General features: G+C 46.7%; 1 protein-coding gene across 2 annotated transcripts in view; it reads right to left on the bottom strand.

Moving 5' to 3' along the window:
* Rph (Rabphilin) overlaps positions 1 to 20,013 on the bottom strand; it is a 134,903-nt gene that overhangs the window by 55,088 nt on the left and 59,802 nt on the right. For both annotated transcript variants that reach the window (XM_077677770.1, XM_077677771.1), the window contains exons 3-5: positions 18,636 to 18,779; positions 16,212 to 16,341; positions 5,022 to 5,108 (exon numbers count right to left, since the gene is read on the bottom strand). In XM_077677770.1, coding sequence (XP_077533896.1) covers positions 5,022 to 5,108; positions 16,212 to 16,341; positions 18,636 to 18,779 — 361 coding nt within the window. The remainder of the gene's footprint in view (positions 1 to 5,021; positions 5,109 to 16,211; positions 16,342 to 18,635; positions 18,780 to 20,013) is intronic.

Here is a 20,013-nt window from a genome sequence, read left to right as displayed (position 1 = left end):
GGGGCGTTGAGCGTGATGGATGCTCCGACATTTGTGCAGCCGCACGTGGCAACGCGGAAGCGAGCAAAGCTTCCGTCTCGTTGTTGCCTAAATTCCTGCTAGCACGTGAAACCCACTGCGGCTTTACTGAGGCGTGTTTGCGGTGCATAGAGGCGTAAATCACCGCACCAGCGAAACCAGGGCCGATCTGGAGAAAGATTTGCAGGTTAAGTTACGACAGGGCACCATGCTTTGTCATTGTCGCTTTTAACCCTAAGGTACTGACGAGGGTTAATTGGCGTATTCATGGGAGGTGTTCTCAGCGAATGTTATCACGTCGTCATGTGAGCTGCTATCAGCAAAGGAGAGGCCTTTGCCCTTTGGTGAGCGTGTAGACATGATGATGATGATGATGATTATAAGAGGTTTTGTTCGTGGTTTCCACAGCGGAGCTTTGTACAGCTACAACGCCTCGCAGCAAAACCAACTTCATCGAGAATGCTCTGCAGAAAACGGCTCTAACTCTCATTTTATGAAAACCTTCACAAAAATCATTTCCACTACAACTGGCCGCTGAAACAACTTGTCATTGCTCCGAGTTTCATGTATTCGTCATAGTCAGTTCACAGTCAAGTTGTAAACGTTACAGAATACCTGTCTGCTCTCAGCATGTGCATCTACGGGAGGACTATTGTTACAAAAAAAAAAAAAAAACGGCTGTAACTTTTGTTTTACTGAAACTTTCCAACAAAGTTTATATGACAACTGACCGAAAGGCGAGTCTATCAGTACGCCGAGTTTCATTTACTTTTCATGATTAGGTAGTTCACAGTGAGGTGGTAAACGCTACGGTATTCCCGTCTGTTGTGCATTTTTACTGGCGGGAAGCGGACAGCCTCTTGTTTGTCTGCAATGACGAAATTCTAGTCCTTCCAAGTTCCATCAAGTAGTCACAAAGCCATACTCACTGCCATAACCAAATGATAAGAAATATAAATACGTGTACAGTCATGGACAAATTAAACGCGAACACGAAAATATGAACCAAAACGCGCAAATAGCGCGAATTTGTTTCCGTACAATTGAAATTGTCACGTGGATTTATTACAGTAACAAAGGTAAAAATGTGTTTTCTAAATATGCCACTAGCGAGCTATTATTTTGTGTCCATAATTCATATTTCATTTAATTTGTCCACGGCTATACATTTTCTAACCATGAGTGGAATGTGTATTCAATACAGCGTTACTGGTCGTCCACTTTCACAGAGTGGAATGGCTCCTATTTCTTTCTTCTTTTCTTTCTTATCGCCTCGCACCCAAGATTACTTTTGCGAGAGTTAAAATATCGACTTAAAAAACCCTGCTGCAAACCAAGCAGGAAATCGCGAGTTTAATATTTCAGTCGGACCAGTTGTCGTCGTGTTTCATCCAGCTCAAGTTATTGACCAGACCTTTGACGTTACCAAAAATATACTTTTCCAGAAAGCGCCTAAAACATTGGTAAAAAACGGGGCAGGTCGATTTGTTTGGTACACAGGCGGCGAAGGCAGAGTCTATACTTAAATTCTAACGGAAAATGAAAAGGGGGTGGAGGGTTCTGCCTGAAAACATTGCCAAATACGGAGCACAAATTGGAAACTATACATTCGATTGCAAACAATAAAGATTGTAGAGACTGCTTTAACAAAGATTCTGTTGTTTCCTTGATGTTTATTTAATAGGCAGCGTCGGGGGAAATAAATATCGATCGCCTCAACAGAGTTTTTTCACTTAATGCACTGCCTCAGGGACCGTGCGAGGGTATATATATACAGAGGGAGTTCATGCGATGAGAATTTTCGCTCTTATTTGTACAAAAAGCAAGAATTCTCATCAACCAAGCGTTCCCTGTCGCGAGTAAGATATTACTTCTTCGCAGCCGGTCATTTGAGCCACGGTGGCTCAAATGACTGGTTGGTCGAGGATGGGCGTACGCGGGGCCATTTTGTTATTTTTCCTAAGCTTTACAGTCAATATGCTTCCATCGAGGGTCTCCGCCGGCATTCATGTCGAATTCTCTAGGCTCATTTCACTGGTCACAAAACCATAGCCCCAATCAGCCGTTGCAGCAGGAAAGCAATTCCACACTAGGAAATCAAAGTACACAATACTACAGCGCCTAAATTGACTGTCTGTAACCTCTGTACAATTAGTATGTTCGTTGTACGAAGGGCGAAACAAACTTAGTGTAATTTCAAAGACTTATGCTCGTACGTACGTCACCGTAGTGTAAACTTTTGTTCGTAGTGAATTTTCCGCGACGGCTGTCAACTAGAATTCCGGTCGATATACCGTCTGTCTAAAATGTATAGTTCATTGACCCAAAAAAAAAACACTGAAGACTTTTAAGATGTGTGTAGCGTTTGTAGCACGAGAGCGAATTGATGAAAGTCTTTATAGGCGTTGGGTAGGCGGGGGTCACGGGTTCGAATCCTGGACCAGGACGAATTTTTCTTCAACTGCGAAGTTTTTGAGAAAGCCGTACAGCTTTCCTTTGCAGCCGTACCGGCGTATTTGAGGTGGGTGCCCAATTTCCCTTTGCAGAAACTGGCTCCACCTTGGAAATTTCCCATAAATCTGGTGGAAATGGGTAGGCTGCGAAAAATCGGTGGTGTTGGCTCCTCGGGCACAGCACACCAAGGGCGCACATACTCTCTCAGGGTATGCGCTGCTAACACGATTAATGGGGCTCTTGATGGCGAAACTCGGAGACCGCTAGAGACGGAAGTAAGCAGGGAATGCACTTGATCTCCTTGCCAAAAAAAATAAGTACCATTTTATTCTGTGGAGGTGGACAACCGGTAGAACTGCAGTGCGTGACCACACCAGCCAAGGAGGCACACATTGGATATTTTCAGTTTTTTACGTAGTTTTTTTTTTTGTACGCAGACTTGCCAAAAGCGCCATCTACGGAAGACACACCGCTGGTAAGAGCCACTTGGTAAGTGCCAAGACAGCGCCCCGTAGTGAGCCCCAATGACGCACGGGTGTTGGGTGGAGAGGTCGCGCCGCAGCAGTGGGGCACGCGCGCGCGCGACGACGCACAAGTGGTGTGTGGCGAGGGTTGTTGTAGTTGTGAGGCCAGCGCCGACAACGCACAGGTGGTGAGTGGAAAGGGTGCATCGTAGCTACCTTTACCTGTACCGACGATCAGAAATTTTCTGGTCTAAAAGCTCGGTCTACGCCCGCACCGATCTCCTGGAAACTAGCGTATAACAACTTCGCTCTAAAAACTGCGGAAACGAATGTGCAGCGACGGAACCCAGCGACAGAGACACTCAATGAGGCGGTCGGGGTGGCCTGGGTGTATACGGTTTGCAAAACTCTTTAGAGTTGGAGGCAGACCCCTCCTAGAAGCCGTGCGAATAAGGAAAGTTTAAAAAGGCTGTACCGACGTAGAAAAAATGTTGTACCGAGTTCTAATGCGATAGCGTTACCATGCGCATTGAGCGATTTTTCTTGCGCACTGTTCGTTAAAAGCTATCATGTTCCTCAGGCGCCCACGAAAAGACGGGATCACCGCCAAACTGAAACGCAGACGGCGGCTGTGAGAAGCAAGCGTCTGCCACCTGCAGATGGGATCAGGCGCAGCGATAACTGGAATGCAGAAAGCGGCAGACGGTCTGGTGAGCTCGCTGCCAATAGAGAGTTATAGCAGAGCGGACAACCGGTCCCGGTAGACTACCCGGTAGACCTGCGCATGCGCGCCAGTTTTTCCGCCTCTGCGCACGCGCAGCAGCACCCTTCGCCTACCGGGTACCGTACCGAGACCGTTTCTCCGCTCTGCTATAACTCTCCAATAGATTTAGCATACCGTGTGTACCCTACGTACCGGTACGGCATGTGCGCATTCGTTCCGCTAGGGTGGTTTAGTTCCATTCACAGGCGGTCCCCCACGCCGCACCCGCGCACTTGTACCGGTGAAGGTTGGATCTCCTCGATATGCCCGCCGCGCATGCGCAGTCGGGTCCCGGTATACACGTGCGGTACACGCGTTAACGCGGTACACACGGCAAGGTAAACACTCTAATGCTAGATCACCTCTGAAGAAAGAGGACACGTGATTTCAGCACGTGCCGCACCTCCGCAGTGGGATTCCTTTTGCCGCGTTCAGCCCTGGCGCAGACGGGTGATTTTGAACGTGTCCGCTGTATTTATAAACCGTTTCTGCTAGTCTCGCTATGTCAGTTGCCCTTCAGCGCTTGGAGAGGACAGGAGGTGAACGCAGCAGCTCCATTCCAGAATGCACCGCCGACGGCGAAGTAACGCTATTGCGTCTGGTATATCTTAGGGCTCGAACATCAATGTTCTCCTCAACTTCTCTTTTTCTTCATTATTTTGTACAAGTCAAACGGAAAAGCAGTTTTTCTGCTCCGTCGTGTCACCAAAATGTGTCGACAGTGATACGACAGCAACAACGCCCCGACCCCCCGAAACGTGACAGACTTCAGCGGGTAAACAAGGTTTACTATTTTACTCTTTCTGTTTCTCCTCCGCAGGCGGCAGACGCTTGCTTCTCGCTGAGTGCCGCCTTCTTCGTCTTCGGTTGGCGGTGATAACACACACATATATATATATATATATATATATATATATATATATATATATATATATATATATATATATATATATATATATATATATATATATATATATATATATATATATATATATATATATATATATATATATATATTTATATATATATATATAGGAGGCATTGCTTTGAACAAGGGGGTGGCTTAAGCCTGGTGCCTTCCTCCTGACACGTGATTTATCTTCGTCAGGGCAACTACGGTCAGCCTTGGCGCGCCTTATGCTGATGATGGGTCCATTTTCCATTTCCATTTTCTGTTTTCGTCTCCCGGCACCTGTGCCTGCCAGAAGACCCCTGCCTTACCATAGCAACAAAAAAAAAACACCTATATCTCAGTGTGCTCAGCACACGATGGCAACACAAAGACGCGATGAGAAAGAAGGGCGAGAGCCGAGCACGCTTACCTCTCGGGTCTCCGAGCAAATCTTGCATAGCCATATCTGTTCCTTTTGGGCTCCGTACGTGTCCACGCTGCACTTACTGCAGACGGCCTGCGAATGAGAGCAGAAAGAAAAGGCGGTGTGAAGCACAGGCCTTGATGCGTTAGGGAACAAAAATTTCAGAACCCTTCCACTACTGGGACGATGGAAGACTAACAAAGCTGTTTGGTGGATAACCATATTCCCTCCGTACGCGGCCATGCATTGGCAACAGACGGGAATTTTGTTACGTTGAAAACTTCACTGTGAGTTAATTGTGACAAGCAAATGAAACACGGCGTTGATAGAGTCGTCGTCATAGCGGCCAATTTCAGTATATATATATATATATATATATATATATATATATATATATATATATATATATATATATATATATATATATATATATATATATATATATATATATATATATATATGGCTTGTGTTTCGGGGCGCCGCCCCCAGTCTGAGTCCGTACGATTTTACCTTCATTCCTGAGGAAGACCTGTCTCAGGTCGAAACGTTGGAAATAAAGTCTCCGAAGAGCGTATTTCTACTTTGTGTGTATATATATATATATATATATATATATATATATATATATATATATATATATATATATATATTAGTCGGGTTTTTTTCTTCAATGGGCCAGTTCAGCATAGAGAATAGTGAGGGAGGGAGATGAGGGAGACCGCAAAGCCAGGTTTCGCTACGCCGAAACCTAGCTTTGCGGTCCACAGCCGACGGCCAGCCGCCCCCCCCCCCCCCATTACTCTCAGAACAGGCCGAAAAAAGGGCGAACATAAGTATGACACAGGCACACACACTCTACAAAAAAGAGAGAAAAAAGAGAAAAGAACTGCACACATGTTCTCACACATTATCAGCATTATGGCCCGCCCCAACACATTATGGCCCGCCCCAGACACTGTACTCACTCAATGTAAGGTTTTGAATGTGTTAGCCGACGACGCCACTCAGTACCTCTAAAAAAGAAAGAAAGTTGCTTGATTTCATCAGGAATCTGAGGTATCAATTAAGATGGGGAGTTAGTTCAGTTAGCTCCTTTAGGCACGAAAGCCTTCCTGGGGTCTCGTTGATTCCACGTGTCAGTGATTGGAATATGTAGATGAAAAAGGATTCCTTGTTTTCCCGATTAAGGTTACTTCGAAAGTTTGATTGGAGCAGCACGACCTTGATGTGTTCGAAGCTGTGGTTGGGAAGGCGGAGGTGTCGTGAAAGTGGTAGATTTGGTTTCGATGCCACGTCTGACCTGTGATTGTTAAAACGCAATTGGAAGGCTGCTCCTGTTTGACCAATGTATTCCGTGCTGCAGACGTCACACCGAAGTCTGTATACCACGTCGCTCGAGCCACAATTGAAGTTTTCTTTTATGTTATGCACAAAGTCGGAACAGCCGGACTCCACCTTGTTGGTTGGCACAATGTGAGGACAAAGCTTGCAGCCTGGTTTTCCACAAGGATGGCAACCCAGTGCGTTGTCTGGTGGGCCTGTCTTAGCCTTCGCTATTAAGTCCCTAAGGTTTTTTTTTTTCTCGCCGGTACACGACTCTGGGTGGTCTTTTAAAAATTGTGCACAACCGATTGCTCTGCTTTATTATATTTAAATGTTTGCTAAGTATGTTGTTAACTCGGGGAGCCATTGCTGAGTAGGTCAGTACAAGGTTGGTCTGAGATGCGCTGTGAGTCCGTTGTATACGCTCGGCCCTGATGGAGCTGCAGTGCGATCGCGGCTTCGGGCTCTCTCTATTGCATCGTCTACGACATTTGCAGGGTAGTTCTGTTCCAGAAGGGTGGTTTTGAGTTCTTGCGTATCATCATCGTATGCCTGTCAAAGTCAGAGCCATTGGAGAAAATTTTGCGGTATCTGTTGGCCTGAGAGTATGGAATGCTGGTCTTACATTGCCGGGGATGGCTGCTATGAAAATGGAGGTATCTCTGTCGGTTCGTTGGCTTCCTGTATAGTGTTATGGAAAGGCGGTTGTCGTTTACAGACACCGTAACATCTAGGATATTAATGACCTGGTCAGATATCTCACGGGTGAAACTGGTTGAAGAGTGAACTGCATTAAAAGTCTCAATAAAACTTACGAGGCTTGTTTTTCCGGAGCTTCACACAAGAAATATGTCGTCTAAAAACCTTCTGTAAAATAATGGTTTGATAGGGCAGTCCTCCACAAAGGGAATTCCCAACGACGCCATGAAAATGTTTGCATAATTTGGGGCCATTTTGGTTTTCATTGCTGTTCCATTGAGTTGAATGTAATGCCTTTTGTGAAATTCATAGCTATTGTGATTCAATACTAGGCCGAGAAGGGAAGAAAGTGTATCCGTATCGATGCCTGCCGAGGGCTCTTTGTTTTCGAATGCTGCAACAGTGGCCGCTATGCCGTATTGATGTGGGATATTCGTATACAGAGTGAGCAAACATCCATCGTCACGAGAAGGCTTCCCGGGGGAATTTCTGGGTTTGAAATTTCGCGGAGAAATTGATCAGTATCCTTAAAGTAGGAAGGGAAGGTTGCTGGAATGTCGCAAATGAGGTACTTAATGAATTGAGGTACTATGGGGCGGCCAGGATGGTTCGCATTGTGTATTTTGGGGAGCAGATAAAAACGCCCGGCTACTGCGCATTTCGGCGACATGGCTCTCATCATAGCAGGAGTTATCTTTTTGTCTGTCAACAGTAATGCCAGTGTGTTCTTGATTTCGTTTTGAATTTCAGGTGTAGGATCAGTAAGGACTTCCTTGTAAAAGTTAGTGTAACTTAGCTGGCGAAACCCTTCCTGAATGTAGTCAGCTTTTCCCAGGACCACTGTTGCGCCGCCCTTGTCCGCCGGTTTGATCACGATTTCTCTATCATTTCGCAGGTCCTCCAGGGCTCTTCGCTCCTCGCTACGCAGGTTATCGCGGACGGGCCGGTGTTTATAATACGCTTTAATTATGTCCTTTTGTACAGGATCCAATGTCCATCCTTTTGTTCGTTTGGTGTCTAATATTTGTCCTAAAAATGGCCACGCTGTTTGTTAGTTTGTTGTGTTTTAGTTAGCCAGGTTAGTTTGTTGTGTTTTGACCTTTTCAACGACGGGTGCACGCTCAGTGCAAGGAGCTTATTGGGCGCGTGGGATGGCTGAGTTGGGCGGGGTCCACGTCATCTCGTTGTAACTTTTTCTGTTTCTTCTGCGAAATATCGTTTTTTCTTTCGGCCTCATATGTGTTCAATGCCTCTATTTCCAATTGAGGAAGCTCAGCCTGACGGCGCTGCAGGTGCTCGTCATCCCTCAACTCCGTAGCCCGGCGTGTACTGTGCTCAACCAGTATTTTAGTAAGTCGGAGAGAGGCTTCACACAGCGTTTCCTCCCACTTTTTTTCTCTCGTAAGCGTTAAATTTTGTCATGGAGTTTGTGCACCCCACACTAAGACCCTTTGGCGCAACTTGAGATGAAATACACGCCGACAAATGGGAAGCATGAAGTTCGAAGCGTGCCCTCTTATCAATTAATTTTCTAATCGAAAGAAATTCGGGGGACCATGTCTGTTTGGAGCGGGCCATACCTGTTAGTGCCGGCAGGCAGTCACTCGGAATATATATATATATATATATATATATATATATATATATATATATATATATATATATATATATATATAGACAGAAAATAAGCGTTGGCAGTCAAGAAAACCTCGGAAAGCAAAGGGGAGGTTGTGGTGGGTCATAGAGAGAGATGAAGAATTTTTTTAGTCGAAAAGAAAGTGGTGAAAAAATGCCCGCCGGGTGGGATCCGAACCCACGACCTCCAGAATATTCTGGAGGTCGTGGGTTCGGATCCCACCAGGCGGGCATTTTTTCACCACTTTCTTTTCGACTCAAACAATTCTTCATCTCTTTCTATGACCCACCACAACCTCCCCTTTGCTTTCCGAGGTTTTCTTGACTGCCAACGCTTATTTTCTGTCTTATTTTACGGAGCCCCTCATTTCCCATTTTCTGATTCGCTATATATATATATATATATATATATATATATTCACCACTTTTTTTCTGACTCAAAAAATCTTTGCTTTTCGGGGTTTTCTTGACTGACAACCATATTTTCTGTCTTATTTCACTGAGCCCCTCCTTTCCCATAACGCCAAAGGAGGCATAGGGGAATGGTTAGACTATTTTTTTTGACAGTTAGTGAAGTTATATAATTTTCATTAATTTACGTAGAAAGAAAGAAAGAAAGAAAAACACGCGCCCAGAGTGGGGACCGAACCCACGCCTTTCGATTAGATCTCGAATGCCTTACCAATTCGGCATTCGAGATCTAATCGAAAGGCGTGGGTTCGGTCCCCACTCTGGGCGCGTGTTTTTCTTTCTTTCTTTCTTTCTACGTAAATTAATGAAAATAATATAACTTCACTAACGGTCAAAAAAATAGTCTAACCATTCCCCTATGCCTCCTTTGGCGTTGTAGACTGCCGGCATTTCTTTCTGTATGTCCTAACGAGCCCCTCATTTCCAAATCATATATATATATATATATATATATATATAGGGAGTAGTAGAACTTTATAGATGGTAGAGAACACAAGAGAAGAAAAACTTCGAACAAGGTAAAAGCACGATTGTGGCCTACGTTTCAGCAAAGAGAACTTGCTTTCCTCAGGGCCCTGAGGAAAGCAAGTTTTCTTTGCTGAAACGTAGGCCACAATCGTGCTTTTACCGTGTTCGAAGTTTTTCTTTTCTTGTATATATATATATATATATATATATATATATATATATATATATATATATATATATATATATATATATATATATATATATATATATATATATATATATATATATATATATATATATACAGAAAGATAGGTCAGCAGTCTACAACGCCAAAGGAGGCATAGGGGTGTGGTTAACCACACCCCTATGCCTCCTTTGGCGTTGTAGACTGCTGACCTATCTTTCTGTATTTCCTCAACGAGCCCCTGATTTCCTTACTATATATATATATATATATATATATATATATATATATATATACATATATATATATATATATTTGTATGCCATGTACTGAGCACAAGTCTTCACTGTCTAATTGAGAGCGAAGTATACGTATCCGAATAGATGAATGAATGAATGAATATACCATGCCATTCATTATCTACGCGACCCAGTAGACGTACGCAATTTAGGTCAGAAGCGCAAGACCGCTTCTCTTGAACAAAATCCCGGGTCATTTCCACTAACGTGAAACCTGGAGAGGGGCGAAGCATGCAGTGACAAAGTGTATTAAAAAATTGTTAGTCTATCTCATGCTGCACCGCGCGCGCTGATTGGGTGCCAGCGAAGCGACTGTGGCGCGCTTGCTGAGGCGGTAACGCCCTCTCTCGCGTTGAACCGGATTTACGCAATTAAATGAGAGACAGCCTGGCCGTAAGTTGTCTTCATGTCACACGCCGCAGCAGCTAAGAATTATGCTAAGAAGCGCGAGGCGTTGGGAAACGAGTGTCCCGGTGTTTTAGCACCATGACTACATGAGACGATGACGAAAAGAGACGCCGACATCCCGAGCCCCTAAGGTTCTTCGCCCCTAAAATGTGCTGTGCGTTTGCGGGGGTGCGTGTTGCAATTCTCAGACCATTCCGCTGCTTAAGGGCCGAAAAATACAACTCAGCTGCCCGAATAAGCCTCGCAGTGGCGCTTTTTGTTTCCGCGCATACGGGACACAGAGGGAGAAGGGGCGCCGTGTGCTACGAGCAGGGCAATAATAGTGTGCTTCGGAGCTGCCCCAGCATGCTTGCAGAACAGTGTCATCGAAGCCCTCCGGACCGTGGTAAGGTCCCGGCACATGTTGGTTTGCGGTGATGCTGCTATTGAGGATGACTCCACGGGACGTGTGCCCGAGGGTTCGCGCATGCGCACTAGCGAAACACCCACAGAGCTTAAGCTTCACTCAATCCATAAGAGATGAGTCCTATAGAGGCTGATGTGCAACGGGACTGCAGACACACGCTGATTTCTGATTCCTTTTTCTACAGAAACCAGCGTGTAAAAATCAAGCTAAGCTCAGAATCATTAGTCATTACTAAATATTACACACTCTATTCACCTTTTATTCCACAGAAACTGGAATATTGTCTCCCTCTTGTGGCGCCCAAACTGCAGCTTTAACATAGGATATTTCGGCACCAAACTCTCGTGGATTCCCTAACGGATTACCTCTCAGTTAAGACGAAGGCACAAGAATGTCGGCGAAAACATTTTCTGCACTGAGCAAAGGAGTTGTTTCTACTTTCTTTTTCTTTTTTTTTTGAAAGTGTGTTTCTCGTGTTCTTTTATTTTCAGATCACTAGAATTGCCCACTTTAGAAAAGACAAATTTCACAAAAGAAAAAAAAAAGGAAATAGGGGAGCGAGGGCAACCTTTTTTCAAAGGCCTATACGTCTGACTTCACGAGTGTAGAGATGAAGGGCTTCTTCTCCACGTGTTTGTAGCGCGACTACGATGCGCGGTGATGGAGTTAGGTGGAGTTAGCGAAATTGAGTTAGGAGTTCAAGCGGAACTTGAACGAAGATCTTCTTTGAAGCTCTTGCGACGCGCGCAGGCGGGTCCCCCGCGTTCAGTTTCAGCGGGTTCGTGTAGCAGCGTGATCGCCTTTAGGACGTCTTTGGAGGCTGCCAAAGAATTACGCGTAACTTTCCATTGTGATGCAGCAAACCTTGCAGCATTAAAAAAAAAAGCGATCGAGGAACATTCCACGGAGATTTTTTGCGGGCGCGTGTATTATTAAAGCGAAAGCGTTTAAAGCGGAAGCTTTCTTAGCGGCACCAATGGCGTCCTGTCAAAAAACTAATGCATTTCCCCATAGACCGGCTGGTCGACCTAAAAGCTCTGATACGATCTCTGGACACACGGCGCGTGCGTGAAACCGGGATTGCATTGTGTCAAAACGTTTACTTGAAAAGTGATTGATTGATTGATTGATTGATTGATTGATTGATTGATTGATTGATTGATTGATTGATTGATTGATTGATTGATTGATTGATTGATTGATTGTAGGATTTAACGCGCCGACGCAACGCAGGCGATGAGGCGCGCCGTAGTGGAGGGCTCCGGATTAATTTTGACCACCTGGGGATCTTTAACGTGCGCCGAAATCTTGGACACACGGGCGTTTTTTTTTCTTTTCGCCTCCATCAGAAAAGCGGCCGCCGAGGCCAGGAATCGAACCCGCGACCTCGTGCTAGTTGAAAAGTGCGAAGCAGCAACGGTTCTAGAGAAGCCAATACAGGCAACGATCGAGAAGGAGTAGTACAATAGTGTGCCTTTGTCTCATAAACCACGTCTCCGTATACATTTCAGTCGGTCGTGTACGCGTTTACTTAGTGCGCGAAAAATCGTCGCGCGGGTTCGTTCTTCGCTTGCGATTTGCGTCTTTGCAGGTTTGGCGATCGATTGGACGCACTTTCAGCGAAGGTTTTGACGCAATTTTGACGCACTTTTGATGTCAGAAAGCTTTCGCGCTTCTCCCAACTTTCTTTGGGATGGTAAAGGTTTTTTTAGCATTCCTTAGTACGTTAAGTGGGTCGATGCCCTGTGGGTCGATGTCCGCTACCTGTAAGAAGGCCCCACCCCCAAAGACTGGATTTTTTACTCCTCCCCCTCACCCACGCACCTATCATGTTCTACACCAACCACTCCTCAAGTTTCTACTTCCTAGGTCCCGACTTTCACCCCAATGGCACCGTTAGGCCTAGTGTCAGGAAAATCGCGGGAAGAGTGGTGCCGTCGTCCTTGTCCGGGGCGCTGAGCCATGTGATGAACAAGCGAAAGAGAAGGGCCCCGCGCATACAGGCGGGATCACCCACTGCTTAGGCACATACGAAGAGGAAGAAGCGAGCTATAGCTCATAGTTCTTGAGCACAGTTTTTGCCGACGTGCATGCAGTGCAGACACGATCGTGCCATTGCGGAGGTTGGGGTAAACAAGTTTTCTGTAACATGCTTTCACAGCGGCGGGACTGTTATTTTAGCCAGGTACCTCTGCACAATCAGAACTGAGATGGCAAAGTCCTTGCTCGGCTCTGCATTTTTATGGCCCCGTTTCATGGCGAGTGATGGAATGCTAACGAGGTTTATTACCGCCCCTTTTTCAGTTGTTGTAGCGGGCGCTGTATACTAAGGAAGGGCGTACGCTTGTCACAAAGAAAACGCTGTGCTTGTTTCGCCGTAAGATGTAGTGTTATTAGGCTGCTGAGAGGCTATGTGGAGAACTGCGCGTGGACCTAAAGCGCGTATTCTTTCGCCAGAAAGAAACAAATAGAACAGAGGAAAGACGGGTATGTAACGTTCGTGGCGATTTTGCTCCCGGAACGGAAATTGCGCTTTTTTTTCTGCACTGCTACTTAGCGTAAACAATGCCCCTTAAAACACGATAAAAAAGAAAAAAAAAGGCGCGAAGTTTTTCTCCTCTGTAAGCGCTCTGCACAAAGTGATTATTTTAAAAATTTCCAACATGAAAGAACTACGCAGAATTTCTGGTGAAAGAGCCTTCTTAAACGTTACAAAATTTTTAGAAGAAAAAAATTCCAACGCTATATCCAAATTATTTAAGTATTTTTAAAACAACCCACCCATTGCCGGCTGCAAGAACCTATAGGGTTAACGTATACATACACTCCTAACTTCGTCAGTTTCCGCACAAATGCAAACATTCAAAACTCCTAGCAAAACAGTGTGTCCTCCTGCGTCTGCCCTTCGTGTCCTGCTCTGTTTTTGGTCGTATGTAGGTCGCGCAGCTTACGGTTTTTGTTCAGCTGCACCAACTCGCCCAACAACAAGTCCTTCTAAACTCCTCCTGGCAGTCGCATCAGGTATACACTTCCCAGGAACCTTCGCAACGCCCGCTTATCATTTCTCTTTTTGCCGCTTTTCCCATGTCCGCATCTTCGTGACACACACACATGAAAAAAAAAAAAAAAGAATGCAAGAGGCAACGCTTCCGACACTTCGCGACCAAACCTCAGCGCCCCTCACACAAAAACAGCAAAAGGAGAATCGCTTATTCGATTGCTTCGCGTGCAGGGAGCCATCAGCGACGCGCAAACCAAGTCCCTCGATAAACGCATCTTACGCGCAACCGCAGATATGGGCCGTATACCGCGAAGAGCAACTCCCGTGGGAGCCATAAGAAAGCAAAAAAAAGCTACAAGCGCGCACTTTCCCTAGATTCACGTCGGTCGTCCCACATACAAGCGGCCTCCTTGGCTCCAGCCATTTATTAAGCGGTCCTTGGCGGCTGGCGTTCGTACATCATCGCAGCAGGGCCTTCACGGCCCAGCTAGAATATTTTTGCTGGCGTTCCTTTTTCCGTTGCCACATGTGCGGAGAGCGACGCGTTTTCGCACGCGTTTTTCCGCTCCGGAAACCGGTCCCGGAGTGGTCAGGAAGACACCTTTGAAGGGGGAACAAAAAACGCGATATGCGGTAGTTCTTTTTCTTTTTCTTCCTTCGAGGCTGCTTAATATACGGCGGGCTTAATGACGTCCGTCGGCCGTCGGTTTGAACAGGCGACGTGTCGGTCTTTTGCTAGTTCATTTGGCGCGGTAAATGGAAGAGCGCACAGAGCCTTTGTGCGCGCGTCTCTCGCCAGACACACATACACGGCACACGGCGTCACGTGGCCGCCGAAATGGGAGGAACTCGTCCACGCTGTCGCACACCTGTGGGCGTTCGTCCGGAGACGTAAACAGCTGCTGCTGCTGCTGCCCGGGAACGCTTTGTGCGTTTTGCGAGGGCGGCAAAGTATAGGCTCCCATGCACACAGCCCGCTCCCTTTCGAAGACGAGAAGCGTTCGATAGAGAGGAGCGCTGTAATATTGGGGTATAAACCGGGACGTGGTGCGCTGATGGCTCCCACGCGAGATGGCCGTGGCGTTCGCCCCGGAGGGAGGGAATAAAAAGCGAAGTACGCTTGGCCGAGAGCGGCCATTGCGAATAAGTGCGCTCGGGTTATAGCTCAGTGTTTGTTGCGCAGTGCCGGGGTGGATCGTAAAACAAAACGCAGCCGATACAAGCCAGGCTGAGACGAAGTATAGGATTTGAGCAGGCAATACGCATGCAAAGGGCATTTTCCGACGTAATCCAGTCCCAGAAACTTTTCGTCTTTTCGAGAACTGCTAAGCGTATTGCCATTCTTAAACCAGTGAATTCGTAAGAAACGGCGTCGTATCAATACAGTCAATTAAAAGGCGACATTTTCGCCAATAAGTTCAGCGCAAGTTTGACTATTTAAAGTCGAAGCCGTGTTGCACCACCTGCGATAATTCGACATTACGCCGTAGCTATTAAACTGAATCGACTACCTTATCGCTAAATTGTCTGAAGAAGTGTCACGTTTGTCGCTATAGTCCGAACGGAGGTCTGATCAATCTATCAGCTTGCCGAGTTTATGTGCAGCCGAAGGTGTAGCGCTTGTTGCATCCCACGTGATCATCCGACATATATCTCACTCATTCGGCATGGATCTCAGACATTCAAGGAAATAGAATTGATTGATTGATTGATTGATTGATTGATTGATTGATTGATTGATTGATTGATTGATTGATTGATTGATTGATTGAGTGTGAGTGAGTGAGTGAGTGAGTGAGTGAGTGAGTGAGTGAGTGAGTGAGTGAGTGAGTGAGTGAGTGAGTGAAGAGTGAATGAGTGAGTGAGTGAGTGAGTGAGTGAGTGAGTGAGTGAGTGAGTGAGTGAGTGAGTGAGTGAGTGAGTGAGTGAGTGAGTGAGTGAGTGATTGCAACAAAAGGTCTGAAGAGTCATGTTTTCCAAATTCACTCGGCCACGGCGTTTTCATCAATATGTCAGATTTTCCAGAGTATATATACAGCCGGAACCACGCGCCTGTTGCATCACACGTGATGATCCGACGTATATCTTCGCCATTGAGCTGCATTGACAACATTCGCACGAACCGGTCCGAAAAGTCACGTTCTTTAAAAAGCTTTACTCATACCGGCGTTTTTATCAATCTATCGGTTTGCCGAGAAAGTCCATTTCCTTTCGAGCGAGTGTCACGCGCGCGTCAAAGCTGCCCGTCAGCGCTTGCACAAGCCGGCCGTATGTATAGAAGGAGAAGAGGGCGAACACGTACCTTCCTGCAGTCGTAGCACGTGAGTGGCGACCCGCTCAGCAGTCCGAACTCGTTGGCACAGAGCACACACTGGCTCGTGCCGTTGCCCAGAGCGTTGCGCTTCATGTTCTCCAGCCGGTCCACCAGCCGCCTGCGCACGTTTCGTCGGGTAGGCGATGAGAAGGAGGAGGACACTGATTCGCGTACACAGTTCACGTTCGTGCCTCGACAAATACGCACTGTGGACACTGCAGCAGCGGAGACATCGCCGAGCTGTCACCCTATGGCTTGGCATGCATACGGCTTTGCGCGCTACGGCACATCGCGCGGATGAAAACATTCAGCTATACATTGACAGGTATTCGCCTCAGTGAATGATGTGCCCTAAAGGAAGGATACAGAAAAAAATGCCGGGCCATCTCCCCTAACGGGAAACTTCGAAAAGGGCGAAGCGTGCAGCGGGTAAGTGTATTCTTGGCGCCTTGGCGTTTATGCCAACGGAGATTAAACCGTTGGGAGGTAGAGGTATACAGCTTTGCTGCAAAAGTCTCTCGTCTTCGAAGCACGAAGCTCTCTAGCGCGAGGCGCAAACGAGTGTCCCCGTGTCTTTTTAGAACGCGTTACGAAGCGCTCCAGCGCGAGGAGTAAACTAGTTACGGCGGCGGCGACGACGACGACGACGACTAGAGACGCCAACAGCCCCAACCTCTAAGGGGCTTCACCCCTAAAAAAATTGGCTCGACTGTTTGGGAATAGCAAACTAGTTACAATGTGATAGCGAGATGGGCGTGGGGAAGTGTGAGCCGCGGCCCAGGATGGTTTGATTAGGATATACAGGCTAAATGTTCGTTGTAATGACATTTCTTATTCGAAGTTTCCCATGGCCCCAACTGCAACGCGGGGTAAAGAAAATATTCCCCGCTTGTAACGAAGTGCTGCTTACAACGAAGTCAGTTGTCCGCACCGAGGACTTCGCTATAGCGACATTGCTTTATTCGAAGTGCTTCACTCTCTCAACTGCAGTCTATAGAGAGCACATCATCCCCGCTTTTAACGAAGTATCGCTGATAACGAAGTCAGTTTCTTGTCGACTTCCCTATATAACATCGCCTGCAGAATTCGCAAAGCTTTTCTGCCGAGAACCGCCCCCCTTCCACGCAGCATGTGTCTATCATAATGCTTACCAAAACTAACTACATTGGTGATCTTCCCGAAGGTCGAGCTATAGCTTGTATTCACTGGCGAGGCACGCATGTAGGCAACCATGTGAGTGCGCCGTCACTGGTTACGTCGGGCTCCGTGGAATGGTGGTACTTGTCCGTGCTCATGCTCTGTGTTGGACGTTCGAAACTCTACCCCACCGAACGCAAAGTAATGCCTGGAGTCCAATGTGAGTGCCATCAATAACATCTCTGTTGACACCACCGTGGAGAATCGGGTTGAAACGGGGCAGACGACGCACGCCGGTGTTTTTTTCTTCTTTGGCGTGCGGGCGCAGTGGCACAAGCCGCGCCATGTCCGTGGCGCATCGGCCATGTCCGTGGCCGTTTGCAGTGTTGCTGAGCGAAGAAATTGACAGCTATACTTTTCAGTGAATATACCTCATTGATGGATTCATGGGAAGCGGAATTTCACTCTGCCGCGAACCCTTCTAACTTGAGAGATAACGAGAGGTTCGCCTATATATCGCTTTTTTTAATCCGGCAAAATTTCAGTGCTTCCCTGGGACCAATTTGAATAACATATGGGGTCTTGCTGCAACAGCTTGCCTAAAACGGGGCAACGCTCGCGTTATGATCATTGTCTACATTCCTCGATACAATGCAATTTTCTCACTAATTCGACCACGCGTGCTTATCACGAAATTATATCTTCCAATACTACCACTTCTGTATCGATGTGGGAAAGTTTGGTGTGGGATTCGATGTGGCCTTTAGAATCTAGCCGTTGTAAACCTAGAAATTCGAAGAAAGATATCGATACATTTCCCGCAAACACTGACAACGTTTGCCCACCTAATAAAAGCAGAGATGTTTATTTTTGATATTGTTATGGTCCTAGACTTATCTTGTTGCGTAATGACACGGGGGTATATTACCCCTCTTCGTGCGACGTATAATGAAGACTTTACGTATCAAAGATACCTCTAGGCTATGATGAACACGGCAGACTACATCAACGCTACGGAAGTGACTGGGCTCTTCGTGCAACGGCCTTTCGCACTTCCCTTCCACACGGTCCTCAAGTTTCGCACAGTCCACTGAAATGTGTCCAGCTAATAAACCTACTAAAGCCGACTCTCAGTAACCACCAAAAACAGCTATTTAAATGCAGCCGATGATTGACCCCATCCGTTATCGACCCACTGCACATGCTAAAAGGCAACTCAAGATTACAATGCACGGCTCCAAGTTGGTGACATAGCACAACTTGGCGCGTACTCACCCGACTCGCCTCTGCTCGAGCTGCTCGAGCATGTCGGCCCGCTTGATGACGCCCACGATGAGCTCCTGCTCCGAGTCGTTGAGCTGCTCCTGGCGGGAGAAGCTGCTTATGGCACCCGTCTTCACCGACCAGCCAGTCTGCAGCCTGCATGCGCGCCCAGAGAGAGGGCCACATAGTGGAGACCAATTTATATAAGAAAAAAAATTAAAGCCATTCCACTCAATGTGAAAGCTGTAGGAAGTGCAGAGCAGTGATTCGTCATAATGGGCTGTAGCGCCGTTATCAGCTCACGGCTACCACCCAATGCAATTCAAATTTCCCGCCTTCGCAGTGCTCGCGCGCCCCCTGCCTGAAACTGCGTCAGCGGGATTTCTGTTCTTTTTGTGCTTGCTTTTCCTCCCGCATGTGCCGGCGTCGCACTGCCACTTTTTTTTTTTTTTTGCTTACTATCATAAAAACCAACCCAACGAGCATTCCTCATTAAATGAAAGCGGGCGCTGCCGGTTAATTACGTATATTTTGCATCAAATGTACCTCAGCGGTTCACGTTTATGGCTATATAAACCGCTTGGCTTTCGAAGCCTTTGGGTTACGCCGCGACAATAGTCGCTACGGCGAAACGCCGTGTGGCTCTACTTGGGTCCAGCGAGCGAGCTACGACAAGGCGAGCCCCTAAAGTGTTTTGCACTTAAAAGACCCGGCCCTAAACTCGATATAACCCCCGCGCGTCCGCTTCACCACTGCACACGGAAGCACTGCGGCGGGGAGATGCAACGCGTTAAATGGCGAGATGCAACGCGTTAAATGGCGAGATGCAACGCGTTAAATGGCGAGATTCGCCCAAGAAACTTCATCCGGGCGATTGAAAACGCACACTAGCCACAATGCGGGCCCCATATTCAGGTTGAGTACAGTAGTGTGCCGGTCGTCTTAATTCGCTAATATTGGTCTCTTGATCATTCGAGTGCGTTGCGGCGGAGAACAATTCCTGGGACAGCCTAAGTGCGTACACGAATGCTTATGTACTCTTTGTATAGGCTGCATGAGCATGCATGTTTACATGAGACGATGAGCAAAAGGATGGCTAATTGCAATACTTTCTCCGCGTCCCAACCGCAGTAACAGCGCTACATAGGTGGGCACCAGCACGCACCGTTATTCGCGTAAATAAACCCACAATTACTCGTTTTCCGGAAAGCATTTTCCCCCGCATTTTCTTTTGCAGTCATGATAACGCGAACTATTGTGGGTACAAAAGAGGACGGGTACGTACCGGTGAAAACTTTTTCTAGGTGCGCAAGCAAACTTTATTTGCTTGGTTTGTGTTATTAATAAGGTCCAAAAGGATCTAGCTCATTCTATTTACCATGTGGGCATC

This window comes from Haemaphysalis longicornis, unplaced genomic scaffold (assembly GCF_048455015.1).
Source record: "Haemaphysalis longicornis isolate Haplotype H1 unplaced genomic scaffold, Haemaphysalis longicornis Haplotype H1 scaffold_7, whole genome shotgun sequence".
Classification (NCBI taxonomy): domain Eukaryota; kingdom Metazoa; phylum Arthropoda; class Arachnida; order Ixodida; family Ixodidae; genus Haemaphysalis; species Haemaphysalis longicornis.
This window is presented reverse-complemented; position numbering and strand designations above follow the sequence as displayed.